Below are 14,785 nucleotides of genomic sequence, written 5' to 3'. Positions count from 1 at the left end.
GAGTGTGTGAGGTTTTCACATATTTCTGCACAGCTTTACTGTGAATCAGTGTTCCTGTGAATCTCAATCCAGGCTACATTTTCCAAAATTAGACTGCAACAAATCCTGGACTTAAGTTGTTGATCCGTAAAGGTTTTTGCTTTGCATCTTTTCATCACCCACTCTGTGTGTATGCGCAAGCGGAACTCTATTATAAGGAAAGATTATTACTAAGTTGCAGAACTCGCCATCATCTCTGTCTGATGGGATTCAACCACTGTGTTTGCAGGGGAAAGTCGCAATTCTTTTGTGAGCAGTGTGAATGTGAATGCGAACAGATTGAGCCTGGTGTTAGCTGCAGATGTTCCTTTAGGATTTCTGTGTACATTTAATTAACTGCTTGAAGGAAAAATGAATGAATTCAGATGCTTTTTAGAAATGTTGTCCTCATGATTCTATTCGACTTGCCATCAAAAAGGTCGGTAAAAAACCTGCAAGGATGCAGGAAGATGAGCCGAACATTTCGCTCTCTGTGCCTCTTAACTGAGTCTAGATTCTTAATAACCCCGGTGTTTGTTCTGAGAATCCTTTCAGATCCATAGCCAGTTCGGCTGTCTCAAGCCCGCAAACATTTCAGTTGGGAAAGTATTCCCACGTTGGCTCAGTGGCTTGACTGACCTCAACTGGAATTACTTTAGAGATGCGCAAAATAAAGACCAAATAATGCTATTTAATGGTTTGCTGATGTTGCTCCATCACTCTGTGTTAATAAGACAGTGACTGAAAATGCATGTTCTCCTTGCAAATGTCACATCAGAAAAATGTAAATTGGCAGTTTTGTATTTTGCTGTGTATCAGAACTGACATAACCATAACCATCCTCTATTGTTCTCCTTGCACAACCTCCTACTTCATCCTACAATCGCGCAACCGGATCGAGACCTTTGGACCTCAGGGGCCCACATTTAGAGATGCTTTGAGTTATCAACGCAAAAGCAGTATGATAACTGTCAAAGTGGATTAAATCTATGATCGAATCTCTCAAACAGTTCCTGAAGCAATTTTATATTTTCCTCTCCTCCAGATTCTCGTGGGAAAAATAATCATTTCGGAACAGATAGAGAGCATCACTGGCAGAATGTCTGCTGGGTTTCTCCCAATGCTGCGATGTGCTGCAGCTGGCTGCAGAAAAGGACAAACATGGACTCCATGACTTGTCTCACTGGATAAAGAATGTTAATGTTCTGTTCCCCGTTGCCCTCTCTGCACGTCCACTCTTCAATAGCTACTAGCCACTGCACGCTGTGAACACTGACAGCTGCGATTTTGGAGAAACATGTTAGCTCATAACAATTGGGCATGTGTCAAAGTCAATAAAATCATGATCAATCTCTGCCCACTCCTCATCACGCTGTTCGTATCGGACAATCACTGGGTGGCATATCAACTGAGGGACATCCGGGGGTCTGTGAGTGCCTCCCAGACCGGTCGGATGACTGACAGGCGCCTGCAACCCATCGTCCTCCAGGCTTATGACTCAGACCGATGCTTCTATCTTGGTTGTTGTTGCTGCACACACACAGTCCCACACAGCCCCTCCCCATCTCAGCCTTCCTCAACATTTACTTGACTTTCCCGTGACGGCGCCGCAGAGAGGGTCAGACAATTAACACATGTAAAAGTGGGTCAACAGATGAAGCCTTTCCGTGATTAGCTGTGCTCATTTGTGGAGACAGGAGGAAGACCAGCACATAGGTTCATCGTGACCCCTGACATAGACCCTCGTTGGATTAGCTGCGGATGCAAAGGCCGTTCCGATCTTCTCAACAGCGTGGACAGTCATTTCGCAAATTAGTTGATGACATCATGGGGCGGCATTACTCAGATTGTAGAATGGTCGGCCTGTGACAGTGAGGTGGCCGGTTCGATCCCTGCTCCTGATGTGTTTGTGTCGTTGTGTCCCTGAGTAAGACACTTAACCTCGCTTTGCTCGTGAGGGTTCAGATGCCTACTGCCATCTGTGTGTGAATGGGTGACTTTGTGTAAAGCCAGTGGGGGTTTTAGGCACGGGCGAAATGGGCATCTGCCCGTGGCTGTGTTATTGTGGGGGTGGCATGAGCCATACAAAAATAAATAAATGAAATCACACCATGAGGGCGTTACACCGGTGCAACACACGACTGTCACGCTCTGACACCGACAGTAGTACTGGAAAATTCACTACAAATGGAAATCAGAATCTTTCCCAACACTTGTGTCACTCCTCCATAGCTGTCATCCCATCCTCCCTGACACGAGGACGGAGGCCACAGATGGGTCATTATTGTTGTTAGTGTGATTTGTGTTGCTTAGCTATTTAACAAAAAATCAAAAGGAAGCAGCAGTGAACTTCATCCCAGAAACTGTAAGTGATGGGTCCAATGTTGCCTCAGGATTCACGCTGTTGAAAGCTGGTATTGAGAGAAATTGATACCTTTTTTTAAGGATCTTTTTGGCCTTTTGATTGGTTGTTAAAAACACAGTCAATAGCCTTGTTATTTAGTTTGATATTTTAAACAGAATCACAGTAAATTTCAGTAATTTTAAAAATAAATGCACAAGAGGCAAACGCCAGATGCAAACTGGCAACCTTTTGAATCTTGATGCTGGCCTTTAACCACTGTACGATTGCGAAGTCACATGACTTGATGCTCAACTGAGCATTACAGCCTTGATTGGCATACTGCAGCTTTGAATAGACTGGGATTCGGATCCGTCATGTCGCGCAAAATCACACTACACTTACACTCTCGCTCAAAAAAGGCAAGTTTAACCTATTCTATTGGTTCTTCTGGGTAGTAATTCAGCCGAGGACCATCATCTATAGTTGCTGGATAAGTGTGGAAAGCGCTATACTGTATAAGTTATTCAGCATCATCTTGCGACATCGAGGACAGCCTGGACAGCCACGATGAGTGGGACACCGCTTTAACGCAAACAAGCAAAATGTAAATGGAAAATATAAGTGTGCAGAGTAGTTCAACAACAACCTTCAGTTTGAGTCTTTGGTTTGTTGTGTCCATCCGTGTGTGCATGTATCGCATTTATTAGAGAATGAAAAACTTGAATATTCATTAAAATCCCATCTCATTTTATTTTACTTCCCAGGCTTGTTTTGAGCTGAGAGCGTTTTCATTTGGTGAGCGGGGGCAAGAGACCCTTCACCTCCTTCACCCTTCACACTTTGTCTCGCCCCGTGTCCCCGTCGCTCTGAGAGAGCTAGGATCCCGGCGGCATGCCTGTTTGAATATAAATTCATATCAAAGACCAGTGTGTTTCCTCTGTCACATCAAAAAGCCGGTGGATGCTGAAGATTCCAAGTGAGCAACCCCGCTCACTCCCTTTTGACTCATTTAATGTCCGAAAACAAACCTTCACTTGAAGCCCTCGGGCGTCTCAAGCTGCTCGGCCAAACGTCAGCCAGCCAGAAAACATTGCCAGTGTTACAAGTGAGTGACGTGAGGACACACAAAACTGCCACTTTTTCTGCCGTCACTTGAAACAAAGAACCTTCTTTTAATGAAAACGAGGTGTGAGCCACAGTTTTCAAACAGCAGCCGAGTCCAAGCTGCAGCTGCTCACCTGAACGCTGGACCACATTAATAAGAGCGTGTGTGTGAGTGTGAATGCAGGCATCTGGTTTATTTCAGACCACACTTTGGGATTTATTTGATTTGCTTTTGGAAGAACTGCGTCGGGAATGATTCACAACCTCCCTGCTGACTTCATGCTGGACCACAACTGAGACTTTTCATTGAATACAGTGGGAGGCAGAGGCTTAATCCTCACTGCTGCTAATCTGATTATTAACAGAGGTCGCGCACACATTTGAAAACATGTTTAAAATAACATAACTACTATCGTCCTACTGCATTCTTGTGAGACCTGGAGACAAAAAGTGGCTCTCTTGATGACTTTTGTCTTGTGAGGTTGAGTTCAATAGTGAGCTCAGTACGTGTTTGGTAGTTTACCAAATCCAGGTTGTTAACCTCACGTCCGTGTGTGCGCTCACTCAAAAAAAAAAACGAAAAAGAAAAACACAGATTGCCTTGTTCCACATATGACAGAGCCTGAAAAGTGTGACTTTATTAGCGTGATAGAAGCTGTGTGTGGTTTGTGCTCCCGTCTTGGGCAAATTTGCTTTGTTTGGATTTTGGCTAAAGCGGCTTAATTAGCCTCCTGCTAAACTGCTCCATGGAGAGTCAGGCCTCTTAGCTGCAGCCATTGATCCGCTGTGATCAAGCGCTCAGCAAGTGTGACCAAATTTGGGTCAGCGCGTTTGCTTGCAGGCGGATGGAGACGCTCGTTTGTAGTCCTGGCTTCTGGGTGTGAGAGTTGCTTGCATCTTGTTGGGATCAGAGCTGCTGGTGTGCCACAAGGACATGCAGCTCCTGTTTCCATCAGTAGGGCTCTGCCTTTGTCACCGTGTTTAGCAGCCATTCATAACCGGCAGGTTAATAATAATAATATATCAGGTCACTCTGCTGAGAGTTGGCTTCGCGGTGGAAGACGTCATGTTCTCCAGCAAGAGAAATCCAGCGCAATGATCCACTGACAAACCCGCCGGGGCTGTTAATAGAACTGCTGGCACTATACCAGTTTGGCAGCCGCTTGAACTCTGCGGCTATTTTTAGGGACCTTGAGCTTCTGACCTGCGCAAGCGACAGTTTTTACAATGCTGTTACCAGCTAGAGTGGCGTGTAGGACTGGAGGAAGATGAGGGACCTGCAGGGAGAGACATCAGTTGACTGTTGTTGTTGAAGGGGACATGGACAAAACACTACATTGAAGTGTTCTTTATCTACAGAGGGATTCCTGAATTTATATCTTCTTTGAAGCAAGTCATTCATTTCCAGCATCTTGATAAATAACACGCAGCCCAGAGAGCCCACGCTCAGGTCAACATGTTGCGTTTTTTTTATGCGCCCTGGTTCTGATGCTGCATTAGTCAACATGAATTAGATGGTATTAAAGCACATTTTCTTTTCATCTTGCCTTCAAGTGTTGTTGTGGTTAGATGTATCTGAGGGAGAATATACAGCCTGTTGAGTTACATTTGAAAGAAGCCCAGTGTTATACTGGCCCACTTCCCAGCACCATCGTTGAACCTGAACACCTCCTTTCATTTAGCACCAATCGCCATCACACTTTTCATTAGGCTCCTTCAGTACTTAACAGAATGGACCGACCTTTCAAGTACAGCTTTATTTGCATTGTGACTAAGGAAGAAATGAAACATTTGCCAGGTGATATACTGTATTTTTCAGTGACCCTCATACTATCGTTTTCTTTCACATATGGATACGCAATTTATATGTGTGTTCATGTTGTGTAATATTCCTTTGCCAGGTCTGATGACGTTCTACTTCTTACATTATCTATCATACACTAATTAATGTTTCCACTTGGTGCGCCTCACTCGACTTTCATGTGACTTGCTCTTCAGAAAATCTGGCTGCTTCAAAATGATAATATGCTTCATCATATCAAGCCCTAATAAAAGCCCAGCAAACAATTAAACTACAAATGAAACAACTTCCATCACACCATCAATTTCTAGGTTAGCCCATTTTCAAACATTCCTTTTTGTTAGTGGCTTCAAAGGGCTAACGTCATACGGCTCTTGTGACTTGTCATTATCAATGTCTTCAAAAATACTTTGACGTGGAAATGTCATTTTCTTTTTTTGGCACCTTGACCGAATGAGCTTCTCATGGTGGACATTATATAGTCTTAATAAATCAATGTGTTAGATTTCCATGTGAATAAGCCTGAAAACCAGTAAACAAGTTAGTGTACACGGCCGAGAGAGTCCGAAATGAACTGTATTCATATCTTTCGAGGTCATATTGTTTAAGGTGCGTTAAGGATAAACAGACACGTGTCGACTTCTGACACGTTATTAAATGTGACAGCTACAGTAAATCTGGTGTGATATGAGCCATAAAGATTTTCACTCTTATTACATCACAATATCTGCAAAGAAAATGGCTCTTTAGCCGACTCGTGTTTTATTAACCGGACCGTAAAAACCATAAATCACCGGGACTGCAGCATCAGCAATAATCTATATGAAGGTAACAGTGGTGTGTGACCCCGTCCAGCTCACTGCTGCACAAGAGCTGCAGCTAATGTGACTCCTGCAGGTTTGTCTTTGATGCTGTAATCTGAGCCCCCTCTTTCCCGATATCACTTTTGTTTGCCAGCTACTGCAGAATAGATTTGTCTTTTCCAACTCCACTGACATTGTATTTTGCCACACGTCTAAAATGTAATAATAATCAAGGAGAAAAAAAACAATATACCCGATGATAGAACAGGCTGTTAGCTAAAATCATTTTTTTAAAGATAGCCAACAAAACAAACAACATGCTGAGTGTCACTTTTGAAAAAAGGACATGAAGATGACCAAATCTGAAAAAGTAAGTTGAGATAAAATGAAAGTTGAACGCTGTGCGTCATAAGTCATAACATTCCTGAAGGCTGTCAATCTCTCCGTCTTGCTCCGACTCAATCCTGTGCGCCGCGACTTCCTTAAGCTCCGTAGGATATTGCGTTTGGGATCGTGGGAATATTAGCTCAAGGTAACGTTGATCAAAGATGACAGGTCCCTTTACACAGTCAACATGCTATTTTTACTCATCTGGTTGCACATCGCTGCCTCCAGGGGAGCGGCGATCCGATCGTATGTCATCTCTGATCCCAAAATTTCCTCATGATTAAAACAAGAGGAGTGATCTGCTGCTGCAACTTCATGCTGGTGCTGCTGCAGGTTTACTATCTCCTTTCTGCTCCGTCGACTGAAAACTGTTGGTGTTTGTAGAAGCGGTGAAGAAAACTGTGGAAGGAATTTCAGTCTTTATGCTTTTGATAACTTTTTTGTGTTGTCTGCATATCCTTTCTCTGCGCAAACTATACAGAGATGAACTAAAGATGACGCATGAATTGCTGTTTGTCTTTGTGTGCCCTTAGTATTTTTGTTATTATTACCATAACAATAATGACAACGTGTTTTTCAGTAACTCTGCAGCTTTCAAGATCCAGAGAAATGGGCCATTAGCTAAAATAGTCATAGGTTTTCAATGTGACACTGGAAACAAAGACCACTACCTGGGGACTTTGGTTTCAAGAAGGCTATTTCAAGTACTTTAAAATGACATGAGCTGATGCTGACTGTCGCCCTGGACTCGGTCAACTGTCATGCAGCAGAATGCTGTGCTCTTCAGAAGATTGACACAGCTGGTTATTGTTGAGCACACTTGAAAGCTGACAAAAATAGTGTAAAGCAGTGATCGAAAAGTGTTTGAGGGCAAGTGAGTGTGTTCAAAAATTGGATGGATATCCGATCAATGCTGTGCCCTTGAGCGCCAAGCTCGACCCCTTAATTGCTTGTGATGAGCAGTCTGTCAGCCAGCAGCCACAGTGAGTGTACATGAGTGCAAATAAAAGTGAAGCACCTTGAATTCTACTGGAGTGGGATCGCTCTCTCAAAGTACAGTCCATAACTCAGCGCCGGCCAACAGCGGCGTCTCTTGTCACCTTGAATGACAGTCAGAAAATTTGCAACTGTCAGCGTTTGTCTCTGGCACATCCCGACACTCATGAAATGACTTTGAGAAGGTACTTGGAAGGGTCCTGGTCTATGAATCATATATGCAGGTGTACTTCTCTTCTTAAAGATGCTGGTTGCTGCTGCCCAGATATCTCAGCAGGTGACCTGATATCTGATGAGTTGTGACACAACACAGGTGCTTAGAATCATTCAGAATTTTGTACATTTGTACATTTCAAGTACAGAACAAAAACACTCCAAAATTATTGACATGAATATCAATATTTCCCCCCAAAAATTAAGATTATTTATTTATGTATTTTAGGTGTATTTGGTTGTGACTAGATTTTTCTACATATTTTAATGAGAGGTGGAAATTCAAAACTTTTTTTTTTTAAATAAATAAGAGTGAAATGGCAAATAAAATTATATTAACTGGTATAGAATCTCTTTTATTTGTTTCAATTCATATAAAAAAATACAGTTATTAAATTAATTAATGTAATTATTAAAAAAGTGACAATAATAGTGAACTATTACCAATTATTACCAAAATAAAATATTTAGAAAGAAAACACCAATAGAGGCAAATTCAAAAACTTGATTCTTGTATATAACTTGTTTCTCTTTGTCATGTGGAATAATGTTCTACAATGGCATTTTTAACATTGCATGTCTTCAGACCCAGACTTGTGTCACGCCATCCAATTTCCCAAATGTTGCAGAAGATGTACAACCTGGCTGGACTTGTTATTTCAGAGGCTCCAGCCGAGCAGCTGTGTCACTTCTGTTTGAGAATCATTTATCGCTGCAAGCAGAAGCAGCATCCGAAATATCAAGTAGGTGAAACTGGAGCTGAGCGAGAGCAGGGACATGGAAAGGAATGTCGTGAAGAGAAGAGAACACACCACTGGCTGGACTGTGCCATTTTTACCCATAGGGGTCGCTGTGCAACTAGGTCGCGGGGCATTGCACGCTTCATAGAACACGTGTTACATTAGGTAACCCCGTGTTCTATTTCAGCATGCAATGCCATCTGACCAGGATTCACTATGGGTAACAAACGGCAAAGTCCGGCGATGAATGTCCCCCCCAGTGACCACTACCAAGTAGTCGTAAGGGAACCCCATTACTCCGAACCTCACTCCTGGGTAGCAGGGGTGAGGAGGGAAGAGGCAGGAACAGAGACGTGCTTAGACAGGCCCAGCCTGGGACTCTGACCTGCCTCCCAGGACATCTTGACCAGGTGTAGAAGATCCCCCTGTCTCACCAACTGGTCTGTCCTAACAACAAAACCATGGCATGAGAAGAATGGCCGTCCAATGCACTTCTGCAAAGATCCATGGAACACATGTCCAATGGGTTGACAAGAGGGAGATGCGCATTTTTATGCCTCGAAGACAACGGATCGCTAGCGGACCTCGTCTACATGGACATGGCGACGAAGGATTTCTGCCACTTGTTCAGCTGTTTCCTGTCATGAAACAAACTCTTCAATCTCTTTCCTGCATTGCGAATCAGACAGGGGGACTCTTAGTAGAACCAGCTTGTCCCGGTCTTGCATGGATAAATAGGTGAGCCACAAATGACTGGGTGGTGATGTTTCGCCTTCTTGGTGTCCTCAATGCGTCCCACCACTACACCGGAGGTAAACAACGTCAGTTGTGCAGGCTCAGCCGCCGGCATCTCCACTTCCATGTACTTGGCAGCACCTGCAAAGATGCCTGCTATGTTTCTTCTTTTTCGGTGGCCGGATGGGTCGAAGTGCCGACGGTGCCACGGCGAGGGTGAGCTCAAGGTGAGCTCCTTCTTGTAACAGGGTGGATGAGTTGATTGCTTTTTCTTTCACCATCAGGCAAAACCAGAGTTTTTTTTCCCATAGCAAACCCCGGTCAGAGGTCTAAGCACGCTGAAATAGAACAGAAGAGAAGAGATGAAATTCATGGTGGATTGTTTCTGCTGCTGGTGATTAAAATATACTGTATATCTACCACTGAAACACCAGCAAAGTTATGCAGCTTCATTTGTGATACAGTAGCAGAATGATATATAGTTTCTCAATTTACCTTAATTCAATTACCGTAACAAACGTAGATGTTTCTGAGTCAGAGATGAAATGTATTTTAACTCTGTTCTCAGCTTGATGTATGTTTTTACACTCTTTCATTGTTAGATATTATTTAGTAGAGGCTGTTACATGGTATCAAATTACTGTCATTGTGTGCCTCCCTGCAGTCTCACCTGTCTCACCGTAGTCGCTGCTCCAAAACCCAGCTCCATAAATTGCTCCTGCAATTGCCACCGTCTGAGCGTTTCGCTGGAAATTGCTTGGTTCGAGATTTTTACTGACCCATTTAGGAGATTCCATTTCCCTCAGATCCACAAATGTGTAGTGACAAATGTGAAATTTGATTCACATTAATTTGTCTGAGTCGTGCGGTTGTGACGCTGCCGGCCTCTGACTAAAGAAGCTTCTGAATGTGACGAGTCATTTCTTTCGCGCTGCAGCGATGAAGTGATTTGCGAAAATGCATAAACTGCAACACTTTAACTTGAAAGACTTTTCTCTCCATTTAAAGTGTATGATTTGATCCTTAAGATCAGAAGAAATGGTGGCGACTGTCACACCGTATTGAGTTTTCACATTTAGGACAAGCGAGGAGGAGCTCACAGATGAGGAAGAAGATGAAAAAAACACTATTTTCCTAAATAATATAAATATATATCTCTTTTAGCTTTTTTTCTGAATTAAATGATGCATTTTAGATGTGTTCTTAGACAAGGAGAAGAAATCAGTATCCACACCTGTTATTCATGAACATCACTATTTTCATATTTATTGTGATTTCATGCATGTTTTATGCCACTTTTCTCAAGTAACTGTAATTTTACACTATTCTTTCTCCTTGCTCTGTCTTATTTATTAAAGAGCAACAAACATATTAATTTGACTATTTTTAAAGTGATGGTGGACCCCGTTTTCTGTTGTCTGTCACTAAAAATTCTCAAAAAGTTGGATGTGGACATTAGTTGCTCTTGAACGTAGTTGGAAGTGTAAAATGCATCTGTGCTTTTTTCTTTATTCACAAGGTCAGTTCAGTTGTTACAAACCACAAATGAAAAATGATGAATAGTGTAAAATATTATTTATAGTTTATTTTTAATGTCCATTGCTTCTCTATAAATTCTGATTTTAAAATTCATCCTCATGCTTCTGCTGTCTGAGTTATGTAAATCTGCATTTTGTAGCTTGATTTTTGGGCAGGATCAAAATGAATATGTTCTTGCTTCCATCCTAGTGATGATCATTTTAGCCATTTTTGTGTGTGCCATAACACGAGGGCAGGTTTTGGCTGAGGACAGATTTCCTTCGTTGAAGCATGTTTTTGTCAAACTGGTCTCCCGGACACCCTGAAGGAGTTTATTGTTATTTTCTTTTTGAGTCTCATCTTTAAAATGTATCCATCTTTCCAGGTTTAACAATGAATTCTTATTTGGTGCTTCTAAACAATTTAACAAGAAAGGCGTTTCCGTTCCTGTTGTGCTAGGTGTTTTACAGAAGACATTTGGTTTGTCTCTCAACTAACAGATGAACCCTTAAGATGTAGCCATGTGCCTTTTTTTCCGTCTGGGAAGACTGAGTAACCCACCAGGCTCGGCTCACGCCATCAGAATTACTGCATCCCCATTTCAGTTATAAATTGTGGCTCGCATTGGTAACTGTCATCTCCTGATGCTCAAACACATCACAACTGTTTGCAAACACAGAGATTTATGGTTCTGCAGAAAGCTCCAGCAGTGCATGAAGGAAGCGCCGTCCACATGCTAAGAATAATGGGCTGTCGAGGGTGACGGAGCGTCCCGACAGGGACGGTGTGAAAAATCGCAGCCTGTGCGCCCTCCTCTAATGATATCGCTCCGTATTAGCCTCAAAATCACGGAAAGGTCAACATGCTGTAGTCGCAGGCTCACCTTTTAATCTCTCTCCTTCTCTCTGCACAGACAATGTTTACCGGAAATGCCTTGCCAACGGCACCTGGGCACTGAAGGGGAACTACTCCATGTGTAAGGCCATTCTTCATGAGGAGGTAAGCTGCTGTGTGGTGACCCTGAATGCATCAGGACTGCGACATACATTAGCATAGCGGAAGTGAGAAAAACTGCGGGAAGATAATTCATTACAAAATGGATTTGTGGTTTCGGGCAATTGGAGCCCCAAGGACACGGTCAACAACAAACGACCGAATAAATAAAGTACAGGCCTCCCAGCATCGCCAAGAGCTGGTTGGCCAGAAATACTCTTTGTACCAACGCTGTATAAAATCACATCAGGGACGCTTAACGGTCCAAAGGTCAGCAGGGAGGCTGTGTTAATTAAATCAATTCTTGTGGATAAGAGATCTTGAAAACTAGCTCTTGATAAAGACAGCCCTGGAGAGCCAGTGTTATCGTCCACTCCGATTTGATTTGACTGAGATAGCCATAAAAGAAGTGTTTGGTCTCCATCATGAACTGAGTACCCATCTCCGTCCGTCATGAGAATGCAGTAGAAGTAAACTCTGGCTTAGTGTCCAGCTATGGCGCTCCATGACAGAGAAGCATTGACAGCTGTTATTGTAATCCATGGTGTTCTAGAACCATGTCGCATTGAAGTTTTGTTGGTGGAAAGTTTTTATTATCTCAAACTGTCAGATTGACCCCCATGACCATCACCCGGTGAAACAGACTGACATGTCATTTTGTCCTGGATTCATCTCTCCTGATGGATTTGTCGCGGCAGACATTTTCATTTGACTCAAAAACCTCAGAATCCAAGCAGCCAGAGTCAAATCCCGACCTTTTGTCAAATTCGCTGATTAATTCACAGCCTGACCCAATAGACGCCGTTCAGAAATTCACTTCTCGCGTGACGGCGATAAGGACGAGGCCGGCAGCTAATTACGTTTAGCTGGCTGGATGTTCATAAATCCAACCAGACATGTCTTCAGTGATCACTCAGTTAGCCTTTGTGAGCTGCCATACATGGAGATAATCTGGATTTGCACAATAAAAGAAGTCATTAGTCAGACGAATGTGTGAATGAACAGTGATGTAACCCCACCTCCGGTGTCTGCCAGCCATCGACCATTTAGTACATCGAATTCTCATGAGTTTTTTTCTTTTCATCTGGATTTTCACTGTGTTGCTGTATTGCCTTTGTACTGCCAAATGTCCTCACAAAGTCATATGGTCCTCATAAGTAGGTGTTTTGTCAGGAATTGATCATCATAAAGTAGGATAAACAAGACCTCCCACCAGGGCTCCCATTGACTGTTATCCTTAACTGAGCCATCCAAAACAAACGTCTAAACTTCACCAGGGCTCTGAACCAAACCTAAACCCAGTTGTAATGACCCAGCTATTTTTAACTGTTTAATCCTCAAATTTAGGCTTAACCTTGTTCGCACCGGCCAAACCATAGTAACTAAGCCAAATGTCCTCATAAGGCGGTGTTTTTCTCATAATTGGTCCTCTCAAGAATATATAAACAAGTCCCTCCCAAACACACACACACACACCGGAGAAATAAAACTGATTACATGAATGATGCATTGGCTGCTGAGCTCCTTTCCCCCTCTTTCTCTATGACGTTTGGCTCATTAAGAGAGTGCACATACGGAATTAACAGGCACGTAGGTGGCGAGCAGGTGGCAGTGATTCAAAACAAATAACTAAATTGAAGCATTTGAACTTGGAAAAAAAATGAAAGAAAGAACAGCAGCTGCTGTGACTTGTGCCCACCTCGACTGAAACAAGGCAAAGCATAACTATGGTCGACCTAGTGGTCTTGGCATTGGAGTATGGTGCTGTTAGGATGAGCTAACAGGTGTATAGTCGTATTGTATAACCCAGGGGTTCTTAACCTTTTTGACCGCGGGATCCACCTTTCCCAGAACAAATCGTCTCGTGGCCTCTTGATTTCATTTGTGATCAACAACCATATTTAATACACGTAAACAAACCAATACCTTGTTAAATGACATGAAACCATCGGCTCATCACAAAGATATTTGTCATCGATAACTCCAACTTGCAGCAGAACCAGGTGCAAGTCATACTGATCAAATTTAATAAAGAAATAAAGAAAAAAAATGTGCTTCATGCAAACTGTTGAGAAAATTGAAATCTGGCAAAATATATATCATAAAACAATGTCTAAGTATCATAAAATAAAAATAATATATTTTATTTAAACTCCGTAGAAGATATAAGTAAAGTATAAATGAAAGTATCGCTGTAAAATATTCTAATTCATTTTTGAAAGTGCTTCAACAGGTGCTTTCATGAACAGTTTTTACTGTTGGGGGCAGCAGCATCACTTTCTTTATAATTCATTTCTTTTCAAGAACTTCTCCATTGTTGTTTGCTGTCACAGATTTGCAGCTATAAAGTCAATTCAGTGACACGATACTGCCACCATACGTGGCTAATGTATTAAAACTGAGCATGTCACGGCCCAAAGGTGTAAAACAAAAAACTTTAAGCGGCCCTCTAGGAGGCGCTCATGGCCCAACCATGGTCCCCGGCCCCTGTGGTTAAGAATCACAGGTATAGTCTGTATGGTAGTGGTAGGGTTTCTTACAATTATTTTGTTGCGCATTTGTTGTCATGTCAAGGGCCTGTTGTACATGTTTTTGTCTGCAATCTAATCTCACATACTAAAAGAGTAGCTTTGCATCAAAATAAAATTAAAAATGTTTGTCATGTCAATGTTTGAATAAGTGGAAGTTAAAAAAAAACACCTTGCTTTAAACATTGAATAAGCAAAATATGACAATAATAATGCACCGTGCCCACGACTCTGTTCCGGTTACAATTGACCATTTACATTAATCACTGAAACATTTTGAACAGCATAAACAAATCTGTGGTTTCATAAAAAAAAAATTAAAAAAAAACAAAGCTGACTCAGGTGTCACCTCTTGCATTTCAACACTATTGTCAGTGTAAGGTCGAAGTCACGTGATCGCACTCTCACTCCCAACTGAGACAGTGATTTGAGGAGCGCAGTGTTTATGTGTTGAGATGTTTTGTGTCTCGTTTTAAGTGTCTTCAGTTCTTGTGCTTGTCATTATTCTTATCTCACACAACATTAACTGCAAGAGTTTGTTTGCAATTTACTCCATAGCCAAATGCTACATTTTGGAGGATTTTTCCAGATATTGCAGTTCAACA

At 42.2% G+C, this 14,785-nt stretch overlaps 1 protein-coding gene across 1 annotated transcript in view; it reads left to right on the top strand.

Moving 5' to 3' along the window:
* The window catches only part of LOC128756470 (corticotropin-releasing factor receptor 1-like), a 69,589-nt gene that overhangs the window by 33,495 nt on the left and 21,309 nt on the right, over positions 1–14,785 (top strand). The window contains exon 5 of the mRNA XM_053861018.1: positions 11,573–11,658. Coding sequence (XP_053716993.1) covers positions 11,573–11,658 — 86 coding nt within the window. The remainder of the gene's footprint in view (positions 1–11,572; positions 11,659–14,785) is intronic.

Source organism: Synchiropus splendidus, chromosome 1 (assembly GCF_027744825.2).
Source record: "Synchiropus splendidus isolate RoL2022-P1 chromosome 1, RoL_Sspl_1.0, whole genome shotgun sequence".
Taxonomy (NCBI): Eukaryota; Metazoa; Chordata; class Actinopteri; order Syngnathiformes; family Callionymidae; genus Synchiropus; species Synchiropus splendidus.
The sequence above is the reverse complement of the archived record's forward strand: the minus strand, read 5'-3'. Positions and strand labels throughout refer to the sequence as shown.